Raw genomic sequence first — 14,068 nt, 5'->3', positions numbered from 1 at the left:
TCACATCATAATTGTTCATCTAAATTTGATTGCTTGTAGCTCTTGAATGTTGCTCGTGAGAGCCATTATCAAGCTAGTGAGATCATACCATACCATTAACCATTACATACATTCAAAGCAAATATAGAAAGCATAAGAAGGATAGAAACCACCTAGAATATGAACAAAAGAAAATGCATTGAGGCCTTGGAATCAAGTTTCTATCACTAGTAAGCCAACTTTCTTGGGATTTCCTTAAGATAACTTGAAACTCTACAAAAGTTTACTTTGATATGTGTGAAACTACTACTCATAGTTATCATGTCTTTAGAAGGAAGCATCTAAGTTAGGAGCATCAATAAATTTGTTGACACTCTTGTGCTCTTTTTATAACACCATCTCTTAAAATCAACCAAATTTATTGCCACTATTGTGCCCTTTTATAACACCATAGATTTAAACCAATGTATAATCTCACATCATAATTGTTGATCTAAATTTGATCGTTGTAACTCTTGAATGTTGCTTGTGAGAGCCATTATCAAGCTAGTGAGGTCATATCATCATGTTTTAGCGATTAGAACCAACTTATACACCTCATTGGCAAGATGTGTCAAATGATTTTCATTTATAATCAAAGCCATCAAACATTCAAGATCTTGTTTACTTTAATTTATCAATTTAAAACGTTTTTTGACAAATGCTTAAATGTTTTTCAATGCATTACTATTTACTGTTGATGATCGTTAATATTTAAGAATGATAGGTAATATTTGAGTTTATTAACATTAGATGTATAAGTTTATTAACGTTAGGTGTTAGCACATACATTCTGATTGATGTTTACAATCAGCATTCATTACTCTTTCATGTGGTCATTGTTTATCAATTTTGATCAAGCTCGCTCTTAAAATGTTGCTCTTTCATTAAGTCCAGCAAATTCAGCACATTTACACAACATAGCAAGTGAAGGGAGTAACCAAATCCACATGCAAATAATGTAACTTGCCCAGTAGAACCTAGGATGCAAAAAACACAAACATACAAGACCCAAAGAGATTGCAAAAACTAGTCAAATCGTTGTACTCAATAAGACCATTTATGTTTAGTATTTCTGTTCACTTACTGAGTTAAGCGTCATTATTGTTAAGTCTTAATGGAGTATTGTTTGTGTATGACAACCAACAGATATAATTTGTTGGACTACAAGGGCACTTCCACGTGGAGCATCCATTTGGTGCAACTCTGATCCACACATTTTTTAGTTGGGAAACACCGTCGATGTGCTACATGGGTGATCCCTTAAGAGCAAGGAATACAAGGAGTAGCTTCATTCTTGAATTTAATCTTTAAAGCCAAAGATACCTGTCATTCAAATGCAGTAAATCAACATACTCCATGAGGAGTTTGGGAGAGCACAAATACATATCAGTATAGAAGCAAAATTTAAAAAACCAAGGTGAGGGGGGAGCCTACAGACATCGGAATGGTGATGCAATTCATAAACCTTGTATTCAATTGTGCATATATGGTGAGAGTTTGGATTGTTGGCTAAATACAAGTTTGCAATTGCAAATTTCTTGCGTGTAGATTTTCATGGTATCTTTTGAGGTTATTCCCAATTTGTTTCATTGAAAAAATGCAAAGGACACAAAAGATATGATTAACTGAATCAAGATGACTTGAGACATGATAAAACAAAAACAGAAGGCTAATAACTTGTGAAGCATTCATACCGCACAGACATTACATAGTGTAAATAGCCTTTACTTGAATGCACTTAAGGCTTCTGTAAGTGCTATTTAGGATGCAGGAATGTAAACAATACTACACTCTGGAGTGTTAGTGTGGAAGTCTTTGATTTTCCATCCCATTTCCACTAATGCATGGGTAGCAGCAGGTGTAGTTTCATGTTAGCATTCAAGCTTACGCCAACTTCATTAAAACTTGGACATTATGTAAATGTTTTCTTAAAAGGGGTGAGGGAAATGGATAAGAGTTTTGAATTTATGGAAGCTTGTGTGGTTCCTACCTGCATTTTAATAATCCATGCTGAATGAAAGATGGAGCTCATCTTCACGATCATTAAGATTAGTATTTTATGAGACTTCTCAAGTGGCTACTCAAAACAATAGTTTTCACTTGTTTTAATATCCGAATTAACCATTTAAGAAGGCAGACAATGTCAAACAAGGTGGCTCCTGCACCTATGCCTCCACTCAAGAACACTCCCTTACAAGACTCCAGAGAGCTTCATTTATGATCTTTGTCACCAGGTAAGAAATCTAGATTTGACAGCAGCTAAAATCTGTGATTTGGACTAACTATAAAAAAACTCTATAGAACTTCACTTGTTATCTTCTTTATCACCAAGGGAAAAAAATGTAGTTTTGAAACCAGCTAAAGCTGTGATTTGGACTTGCTATAACACTCCCACTTCTTCAAAATGCAACCAATAGCTTAAATACTATGTGCACATGACAATAAGCCACTGGTTACTGCAAATAGCTACCAAAGTACTGAGGACGGTATCATATTAATTTTCCCCCAACCCCAATCTATCAAGGGAAGGCAATTACAAATTTTGAAACTGGAAAAAGATAAATGGTTTAATTACTTGAAAGATCTAACAAAAGCGGAGAATTCACAATCCAGAACGAGTGTAATACAGTTACAGCAGCGTAGATAGACACCACCCTTGTCATCCCATCGCATATTTCTGGGTCCAATTTCTAGCAGTCGCTTCATACTTTGCTCTGTCTGTCTTGTACATGTGAGCAATCTCGGGGACCAGTGGATCATCTGGATTAGGATCGGTGAGTAAAGAGCAGATCGAGAGAAGAACCTGCCATAGAGTTCCAAGTTTGGGTAAAAAAGGTTTAAAAAAAGTGTAGACACCTTGCCCTCTCCTCCCTCGCATGCACACACAAAACAAAAAGCTAGCAATTGAAATGATTTTTAAAAAAGAATGTGCCGAGCATAAACACATGAACACATTGATTTGGCTACTTAAACACTTGATTCATAGAAGATATCAATCTTGCTGATAAATAAGTACCCTACAAAGTGCCATCACAACAGACAACAATTTCTGATAATCAAGCTCACTAATAGCTCTCGCTCAAGAAATAAATCTTGACAGCCAGTATACAAGCCAAGTAACTCATCTCGCCCTCACCAATCAATTAACACCTTCATATTTCAAAAGGGAATGGGCTCATTTCCACCTCAATCTAGTGTCAACTGTCTCAAGCATTCTGTTTTTCTCTCGACAGTAATATTTTAAACACCACATATGATGGCAAATGTCCATGGATTAAACATTGGCATTAATTGACAAATAGCTTTTTTGTGCTACCTTGCGTCTTTTAGATGCACCCAATGATGGTGAAGCCTAGGAGGCACAACAGCATGGAATTATACCGGAGCATTGTTAGGCTAAAATCATTTGACGAATTATTTCAATCTAGTACACCCCAAAAATAGTTAAGTTACGTTTAAAACTCTGGAGTCTAGATTTGTGTAGGACAACGATCGATCCTAAATCTCCATGAAAGAGAAGTACTCGGCAAGCCATTTGGCATCACATCCAGTCTGTCATAATTGCAGCCTATCGCCACCAGCTGCCTCCTTCACCATCCACACTGCCTCATCTTCGATTCTAAACTTAACACCCTAACTTGAGTCCTGCACAAGACTCAGGAGTTGAACCTCATCAACATCCACATCCATCTACTTCAAATCTGAAGACTCGACAGCCTGATCCTCATAGTCACTCCCAAAACACACTACAAATGCATCCTTGTCAAGTGAAGATACAACAAAGTACTAGCATCAGCCAAAGCTCTTCTTTAGCATCATCTAACAACACATGGAGGAATCATCTCCTCATATAGATATCTCTCTCTCATGGAATCCTCATATCTCTTTGCATTTTGGATATCTATATTGTTGAAGTTGACCCATCTCTCAAATTGCCGCATGGAGGGTCTGTTCCTCTTCTTGGTATGGACTCTAGAGCAAGGCCCATGGACTCTAGTTCCTCTCACAAAGCACAAAGCTACAACCTTGTAATAGAACTTTCATTGCATAGCATCTTGCAAGAAAATAAGCTAGAAAATCAATGCTTGTATTAGTAATCAAGAAGCAATGTTGGAGGTTCAGGTGAAAACTTTTACTCATACCAAGGTAGATGCTTTGATGCCTACTCTTCCCGCCAAGAGATTGGCTATGACTAAGATTTTTATTGCTGTGCCAACCACTTCGATTGCAGAATAGATGATGTTTGTCCGCCAAATTCAATAGCAAGTTATCATTGCCCACAAACCTGCCTATATATGCTGAACATCCCTCCTCTAATTTCCATTGACATACTGCTCCTAGTTCTACCACAGCGCATGAAGGATGTGGACAACGGCTGGATAGGCCTATGAAACACATCCCAATTTCAGTTCCAAATGTCTTCAACTCTTGGACACTGAAATTGAGTAAGTACAAACATTGAGAAGGAAGAAAAAAACCCATAGACTCGTAGAAGCCAGTAAGTGCTCCATTCCATATCTTGTCAGGTGGTGCAGCCACTGAAGTACGCACTAGATGAGCAACTACGACATGTGCAACTCCATAAAGTCCCTTTTTTTGGTTTTGGTGGTGTTTGGTATTTTTTCAGGTGGGTGGTGTGGGGTGTGTGGGTGGTGGTGTGAGTGGTGGTGTGTGTTTGGATGGAGGGAGAGAGCACTTTAAACCATAGAAACAGGGAACGCCCGTTCCGGGCCTTAGGAACGGATTAACACGTTCCGGCATGTGTCTGCCAGCGAAACGCCCATGGAACGTTCCTGCCCGTTCCCAGCCCCGTTCCTGCCCGTTCCGGGCCGTTCCAGCAGCCGTTCCCTGTTTGGAACGGCCGTTCCCTGGAACTGCAGCAAGTGTGGACAGACGACTGGAGGCGACTGCTCTTCCACCATGCAACACCATGTTTGGAACTGCAACAAGCGTGGACAGACGACTGGAGGCGACTGCTGTGCGATACGTAACAGGCAACAGCTGCACGCGACGGGGCGACTGCACGTCGACTGCACGGCGGGCACGCGACGGGGCGACTGCACGGCGGGCATGGTGACTAGTGCGTAACGGCGAAAGGCGGGCGTCATAGCGCACGATTGACAGGTCCGTTGACCCGTAGATTTTTTCAAAAATTCAATCTTTTTTTTGAAATCTCCACCCATTGACGGGGTTTCACACGCATGAGCACAAGATCTCTTATCTGTTCAAAATCGGCTCAAAAATTTGGGGCTTTTCTCGAATCTGGGGATCTCAACACAGAATTGGACAATTTGACTCAGAAATTGCAAAGTCGGTGCACATCTACCCGGGAATTTTAGGGCTTTTCACATTTTATTGAAATCCTTTCAATTTCACTGAAATTGGTGCACGTAGGACTTGGAAAATTTGGGGATTTGTCCAGATTTGGTGCGAGCAAGTTGCAACAGTGATATCATGCCACCCTTCTTACTTCCACCATGCAATCTTCCAACTAACTTAATCTATGAGCTCTCTCTCTCTCTCTCTCTCTCTCTATATATATATATATATATATATATGTATATATATATGCCGTTCCCTCCGTTCCCGTTCCCTAACTTTAGGCGTTCCCCCCGTTCCGGGGGGTCCCGTTCCCGTTCCCGTTCCCCGTTCCTGGTAACTATGCTTTAAACTTCACAAGAAACCCAAAATGCTAACCCCCAAAGTACAAAGTTAGGGGTTTCTTTTATAGCATGCGGATTCCGTCATATGCTAACCCTAACCCAAAACTCTCACACATTGAGGTGCGTTCACACACATAGCTGGTAGATAACTAACCCCCCTGAGTGTTATGGGTGATTGAAGTTTTGACATGAAACATCACGAAAGAAAACATGGAAAGGTCTTCTCTCAATAGATGCAATGTCTAATCCTATACAACAAATCTTCGAAAGGAGAGATACATGATAGGAAGACATTTGCAACTCAAGCTAGGACATGGTGTGTTCTACTAAGAAGCTCAAAGACCCGAAGTAGGGCGTGTTGCAAAGATGCATGTGGGTGGATCAAAGGCTGATCAAAAGTTAGCATGGCTTAGAGGAACACTACAGGTGACCAAGGGCCCAAACTCATGTATGGCCAAACTCATGTATGGCTCTTAGGCTCAACACAGAGGCCATGGAAACTAGTTACAAAACCCTCCCCTAAAATATAAAACTCCTCATAGAATATTCAAGAAAAGGAAATTAAAAATTTTCAGATGAAAACTCAAGCAAAGTACCCCACATAAATATTTAATATGCATATGGAAAGGTCTTAGCACATGCTTGAGCCTAGCCAATGTCAAGTTCAATCAGTTTTTAATTGCTCTTGTTCGCTATTGTCTATAGACAATGATTGAGCGAAGATGGTCAAGGCTTTGTTGGATGCAGAACAAGGCTAATCTGCAACACTATCATTGTCAATGTAGGAACGGGTGTCTGCATAATTGGCATGTTGCTTCTCCAACTCCCTCCCCTTCTTTTTGAAGCATCAATCAATGGTATGACCAATACATTTGTTGATGAAGACACTTGGGCAGCTCATTTTTGGTATAGAACGTGTTAATCTAAAACATGCTTTACAGCTGATTAGCATTTTTAAACCACCCCAAAACACACTTAATTAATGAAAAACGCAAATTTGGTGCACAGTTCAACAGAGCTTCAATGGTCCCCCAAAACCCTAATTTTCAGGGCACCCTTCAACATCTATAAATCGACAGGCTGCCCACCATTCAGCCTTCTCTCTTCTATGCAAGCTTCTCACCCTTGTGTGCAGATCTCAGCCATTAATCTCCCACCACGTAGAGGTCTCCAACCTTCACGACTACTACCACCACCTCATCTACTCCTTTACTGCAGCGTTTTATTGTCGCATTTTACTATGACATCCTGTAGCAGCCTTTTGCTGCTGTGTTTTACTACTATGTTTACTGTTGTGTTCTACTGCTTTGCCCACATCATCAAGCATCATTCCCTACAGTCACCTCAGTCTCCCCACACTCTAGTGATCAGCATTTGGTGTTTCTCTCACTCCATCACTTTGACTGGTGGTCGCAACACTTGGGATCCATCTCTGATGGATGTCACTCTCCAACACTTCATTGCTCTGCCCTTGGGCATTCTGTATATTCTTACATTCATTTACAACATTCATTCACTTCAGAGTTTCTTCTCTGTGTGTTTGTCTCTATGTTTGAGTTTTGAGTTTTGAGTTTTGTGTTTGCATTTTGTGTTTAGGTCTTAAGTTTTGCTTGTCTCTGTCTGAGTCTTTGTATTCCAGTCTCGGTCATACATGTTGTGTTTCCTTTGTGCAAACCCTAGCATATCTTCACATGATATCAAAGTTGGTGCTCTTCTAAAGAGTATCCTGCAGTGATTGTGGAGGCCAATCTTTGTGCGAGACTTACACGTGACTCCATTTCGTCTCATAATGTCTCAGACACCTTCTTCTTCGACTCCTATGACACCCTATTAGGCTTCTCCATCATTGGAGGCTCTGATTATGCATTATAGTCTCAAGGAGAGGATAGGCACACATTCACCTTTACCATCTTCTTCTTCTTGTTTTGGTTATCTTATAGATGAAGAGTTTGAGGAGTACTTGCGCATCACGTACGATTCAATTTACACTCCTCCAAAGAGTGCTAAGGATCCGAATGATTTTCAGTATGTTAACTTTAAAAAAGGGAAACTCTCGAAGCAAATACCCTTCATCAAGGATACCTCTAGTATCTGATTCATTTGAGCAAGTAAATCACACTTCTCAACTCCCTCCCATCCCACCACTAACTTCTCCACATTTTGATCTACTCACATTTTCATTCCAAAATCTTGAATTACATTCCACTTCCACTCAAAGCACACTAGCATTTGGATCTTCCATCTCTGCTCCTAACACTTTCTCTTTCTCCACCCCACCATCTGCATACGCTCCATTTCTCCCACCTCTTGGTGCATCATTAGGGGAAATGCCACCCTTTAACAATATATCTTCCACCAACCCCTACTTCACCACATCCTTTCACTCTAGGAGAATTGTGGTGGGCATCCCCCTCACTACCCCCTGACACTCACATAACCCCCAACACGACCTTTCAAATGCAAGAATATCCATCATCTACTTATGGATTGTCATCACACATCCCTTGGGTCACTCCTACGCAAGAATTTCCATCTTTTGCTCCCCATGTCCCTATCCCTCCACCTTGGGCTCGTCATACGATTACCATACCTATACCCAATCCACCCATGCCCACCTTTGGAGCCACTGTACACACTTCTCATCTCATATGCATAGTGGGTACTCTCGAATTCTTTCATGTGCCCTGCTCCCCCATCCTATGCCCCCTAATCAACCTACCCCCATTACACAGCTTTTCTATCTTCTAGTACTACCACTCCTATTGCAACAGCCAAGAATGTCTTTGCGGATAAGACTCATTTTAACAAGTCAAATTTCACCACTTGGTCGAACTTCATGCAATAAGTGCTCCAATCTCAAGGACTTTGGAACCTCGTCGTTGATACAATGCCACAAGGACTTTGGAATCCACAATTCCAAAGTCCAATCTCAAGGACTTTGGAATCCACAATGCCACAAGCAATGTTGCATTAATACAAGGTTGCTTCTTTAGTTACACTCTCATTGAGAGCATTTTCCCCTTGCATTTGAGCGTTGGAGTTATCTCATTGACCGCTATGCAGCTCGAGATCGCACTCAATATATCAATCTCAATTTTGAGCTTCAAGTTTTTTCCATTAAGGAAAGGGATTACTAGCCAAGTTTGCTACTATTGGCTCCCCAAAGTCGAACAACGATCAGGTCACATTCTTTTTGAACAAGTTGCCGGACAAATACTTTCATTTTATCTAGCACATTATCTCAATCCCTAGATTACCGACCTTCTACGAGCTTGAGTACGAGTTTTTGCATTATGTGAGGCTGCACAATCAAGTCCACAAAAAGTCCTCCATATACATCCATTCAAAGGGGGCAAGGGTTGGTTGCCTCTTCTTTGGGAGGGAAAACCAACAATGGTAAGAACTTGCAAGATACAAAGGCAAGCCAAAACAAGGGTGACACTACTTCCTCCAACGGAACCAAAGAAACATGAACCCTTGACAACAAATTTCTAAGAAAAATAGGTTTTGCACACACTGGCAAAGGTCAAGTCATGTGGACGAGAAGTCTTGTACCAAGGCCCTAGGTCTTTCTCTTAGAAAACTACCACAGATTACTACAGCTGCCTCCATTCCAGTTGGCAAGTCCAATGGGGCTACACCTTCCCCTACTACACCATCTATTCCATCCACCCCAGCGGCTACTGGATATGTGGCACACGGACAGTCTCAACAGCCTATCTCCTTCACTACTCTTGAAGGATTGGTTGATTGGTCTGCTAGTGGCTCACCTATTGCACTTTACACATCCCTTTCTACAATATCCACTGCACCTTCTAGGACCACTTTCCCACCTCACCGTACGCGATAGTAGCCACACACAAGCTTTCCCTTATTAGACTTCCATTGCATACTTAAATACTCATTGCATTTCACTTAGCTTTGCTTTCTTTTATTTTCAATTTTGTTTTTGGAGCATCTCACTATTTATCTTTGTGCTTGCAAATTTCTCTTTTGTAGGGTTTTGTATTTCAGTGTAGAGCTAACATACACGCTTTCACGAGTCCTCCCTAAACTGGAGATAGAAGATGCATGTCGTTCCTTTCATGGTTCCATCTACTTGGAGTTATGCTCTTCTACCACCATGGAGGCTTCCCCCCTGTGGCAAATCGTGCAATCAGTCCTCCCTGAGCTGGAGACAAGAGATGCATGTCGTTCCTTTCATGGTTCCATCTACTTGGAGTTTTGCTCTTCTACCACCGTGAAGGCTTCCCCTCCCGTGGCAGATCGTGTAATATCTCTCTTGATGCTATCATGGCAGTGTCTTCTATCCTTGCTCTTCCAGTAGGGATGCTTCATTATCTTCATCCACATGGTTCTCAACACAACAAGAAGACCAACATCTTCAAGCTTCTCTTTCTTCTTCAACATCAACATCCAAGTTTGGAGGGAATTCCTATCCTTCTTGGTATTCTACAAGTTTCAACACTTGTCATCGACATCGACCTTCCCCCCTAGTTGTACCTTCACCTATGCATTGCATAATTTCATCATCTTTGTACTAGAGTGTGGTGCTTGGGCAAGTGAAAAATTTTCCCATAAGGGACACTGCCCAAGTGGCACTTGTTGTATATGCATTCTTCAACATGTAGCATACTATGCATTCTATTGTACAAGGGACCACTAGACAGATTCTAAGCTATTTCCATAGACAGATTATACAACAATCCTTCTTTCCATGATACTTCATCATCTTTTCCCTCATCATTAACATTATCGAGTGGTTGGGTAAGCTTATATTATTTTGTAATGTGTTGGGTGTACCATCCCTACTCCCGTCTTCTAGTTCACTATTACTTAACCACCAGTTGCCACCCCTAAATTTAACTTTCCACCACCATCACCACCACCACAAAAAAAAAAAAAAAAAAAAATCAATGTGGTTCCATTGCCTTTGTAGGGCTTCATAGGCCCCTAGGCAACTGACAAGCACCCTTTGTCCAATGCCATGTCCTCTTTAGGATAACTACTTGGACTTCCTTAGTAAGATAACCATCAACTCTATAGTCTTGATAGGCTACTAGGCAACTGACATGCACCCTTTGTCTGATACCCTAGCTGCTTTGGGATGGGACACCATGGAGCAAGCATTGTCGGCCTTCCCTTTTAAGCTCAGTTTTAGGCCTGAGAGGGGGTGTTAAGCTAAAACACACTTTACAATTGATTAGCATTTTTTAGCAGCCCCAAAATACGCTTAATTAATGAGAAACACAAATTTGATGTGCAGTTCGAGAGAGTTTCAATGGTCCCCCAAAAGCACCAACTTTTAGGGCACCCTTCAATATCTATAAATAGACAAGCTGCTCACCATTCCTGCTTATATCTTCCGTGCAAGTTTCTCACCCTTGTGTGCAAATCTCAACCATCTGTCTCCCACTACGAGGAGATCCAACCTTCCTGCATTTTCATTGTGAGATGCAACTACTATTAGGTTGGATAGAGGTTATACAACACTTGGAGCCCTTGAGGGAAAACGTGCAAATGCTCAATTCTAAGAATCTCTAACCCAAATTGTGGTGGTATGATGCATTGGTTACCCTAGCCTTGTTATACGGATCCCCAATCTACAAAAGGACCTAGAACAATATTAAGAGGCTACTAATGATGACGATTGCTTGCATTATCGAAAGCAAACCATCAATATCCCATGAGATTATTAGAGTAGACGTTGGAGCAACACCTCATCCACAACTTGCTTACGGAGGCTATGGGAGCTCCCTAGATATAGATATTTGTGATTGGCATTAACTTCCTCCAAACAATTCGCTAGTATTATACACACTAACGTATGTGAACACACCATAGATGTGTGTGTGTGTGTGTGTGTGAAAGGTGTGAACACCTTTTACACCTCCTAGGCCGTATAATAAGGCCCTAGCCATTGTACTATCATAAACATCTATCACATCAATCTATTCAACTTATTGTATACTTGCAAGAGCGCTCTCTCTCTCATGTTGCCAAACCCAACAATGGGGGTTTTGTAACCACTTTACGCATGACCTCTGAGTTGATCCCAAAAGCTATACTTGCATATTCGGCCTCTAGTCATATGCCCAGTGCCTCTGAGCCACACTGGCTTTTGATTAACCTCTGAGCCATGTACACGCACCTTTGCACTGTGTCTTACCTTGGGTCCCTAAGCTTCTCGACAGACCATGTCATGACCATCCTCATGTTGCACCTTTCTCATTTATGTATCTCCTTTTCCAGAATCATTGTATGGGACTAGACACTGCCGCTTTGAGATAAGACCTTCACATTTTCATTTCTTTGTGTGTTTCATGTCACAAATTCAGCCACCCATAACCCAAAGGGGGGTTTGTCAATATTATGCACGCTCGCATGTGTGAACACACCTTAGGTGTGTAACTGTATGTGTCAAAGGTGTGAACACCTCTTACATCTCCTAGCATTTAATAAGGGTAAAAGGTTTAGGGAAACCCTATGCCTATTTAATAAGGCCCTAACAATTGTACTATCAAAAACCTCTCTCACATTATCTATTCAGCTTCTTGTGCACTTGCAAGAGAACTCTCTCTCTCTCTCTCTCTCTCTCTCTCTCAACCCAACACAATTAGCAGAGAGTGGGGAGACATTGTTGGTATGCACAGATACAATCATGATTCAAAACACATGAAAGATGGATGCACTCTCACCACCACAGTACAATTTGGATTGCCCATACTTAGATCTCACTCGTATGGAGTAGAATTGAGTTATCAAGTCACATATTATGAAGATTAACACAAATTCTATATGGCTACACCCCTAGGGCCCCTTGGCACGAAGAGGGCATGATATCAGCACCATTCCTTTTCCCATGGGATACATAGTGCTATTGGATAGATACAAACATCATCACACAAAATTAGGGCTGAGACAAGACGGTACATGCACAAGTCTAAGCATACATATTTGCTAGTTATGCCACTAAGAGGTTGTGTCAAACGAGCCCTTTATTTGCAAATGTATTGCATATTATGCGATAAAAGGGAGATTTCATTGCCTTTACTCAGAGGGGTTTGGGTCCCTCTACAACATGATGAAGTATGAGGATCAAAGATGCCTAGGACTGTTCTTGGTTGAGCTCCAAACACAGAGAGAAACTTCTGAGGGACAAGACAAAGACAAAGGCAACGTCAGTGAGCTAGTGGGTTCTTGCAAATTTCTTCATTGCTAGCTCACTAGACACTACTACCACAACAAAACCGCCACACCATCCACAAGTCAAAGCGATCACAACAAACGAGACAATCATACTCCATAGAGCATGATGCCCACCACCTTATCGCCATGCCCAACATCCTTACCTTCAATAGATTAGACCCATCATCGCTCACATCAAAGATGAGTACCCCCTCTCAATGGACTTGCTATCTTGGACAAACTCATGATAGAGATGAGTACCCCCTCTCCATGGACTTGCTATCTTGGACAACCCCATGATAGATATTCTTGCCTCTAGAGAGTCCTATTGATTGGTGTCGGATATTCCATGTCAGCTGAAGGATTATTAAGAGATAATTTTATACATAATGGTAGCCTACACTAGCATGCATTATGATTGTAAGCATAAGCATTGTTGGTCACTTTTTATTTCATTCTTGTTCCTAAGTCAAGACAACATGGTCAAATGTACTCATTTTTCTGCCTCATAGGCCATTCTCACTTTTTGCAAATGTAAATACAACTCTCTCTCTCTCTTTTTTTTTTGTAAAAACTCTCTCTCTCTCTCTCTCTCAAACATACCTTTGAAATAGTAAGGGCAGGACTCCACTGCTCTTTCAAAATATCTAAGCAAATGCTTCCGTTGCTGTTTATGTTTGGATGGAAAACCTTAGTCCGAAAAGCAACCTGCATACATATATACAAATAAATCAAAAGTAATCAATTACATTTTTTTAAAATACATCTTAGCATTAATAAATAAAAGTTCAGGAAATCCTTTCAATTAGCTAGCAGATCATATGTCCTATAGGTACAAAGTGCCATTGAAATGGATGTTTCTTCAATATTTGTGTTTTAAAAACAAACAAATCTAGTTTGAGACTTGTCAAAAACAAAATCACCAAACAAAAAGGAGCTTATAAATAGTGCTACCCATATCCACCAACACTTGAACCATGGGGACATGACTTGTTAGCTTTGGAAGATTGAAACAAACTCACGAAACGAAATGAGCTAAAGACCTTATCAAATGGGTTCCCATGTCATTGGAACGTAGTCCATCAAAGTAAAGAAAATATATTAAAGCGCAAAATAATGATTTTAAAATATGTAAATTACATGAAAGGACAAAGTGCAAACCCTAAGGTTTATTGGTTACAAATTGAAGCAAGTGT

At 40.8% G+C, this 14,068-nt stretch overlaps 1 protein-coding gene across 1 annotated transcript in view; it reads right to left on the bottom strand.

Moving 5' to 3' along the window:
* Positions 1-2,293: 2,293 nt before the first annotated feature.
* The window catches only part of LOC148029323 (ubiquitin-conjugating enzyme E2 8), a 39,923-nt gene continuing 28,148 nt past the window's right edge, over positions 2,294-14,068 (bottom strand). Inside the window, exons 3-4 of the mRNA XM_087688102.1 lie at positions 13,476-13,580; positions 2,294-2,824 (exon numbers count right to left, since the gene is read on the bottom strand). Coding sequence (XP_087544228.1) covers positions 2,681-2,824; positions 13,476-13,580 — 249 coding nt within the window. The 3' untranslated portion in view covers positions 2,294-2,680. The remainder of the gene's footprint in view (positions 2,825-13,475; positions 13,581-14,068) is intronic.

The sequence above is a fragment of the Lygodium microphyllum genome, chromosome 11, assembly GCF_053477565.2.
Source record: "Lygodium microphyllum isolate KBCC chromosome 11, Lygodium_microphyllum_v1.1.10, whole genome shotgun sequence".
NCBI classification, from domain to species: domain Eukaryota; kingdom Viridiplantae; phylum Streptophyta; class Polypodiopsida; order Schizaeales; family Lygodiaceae; genus Lygodium; species Lygodium microphyllum.
The sequence above is the reverse complement of the archived record's forward strand: the minus strand, read 5'-3'. Positions and strand labels throughout refer to the sequence as shown.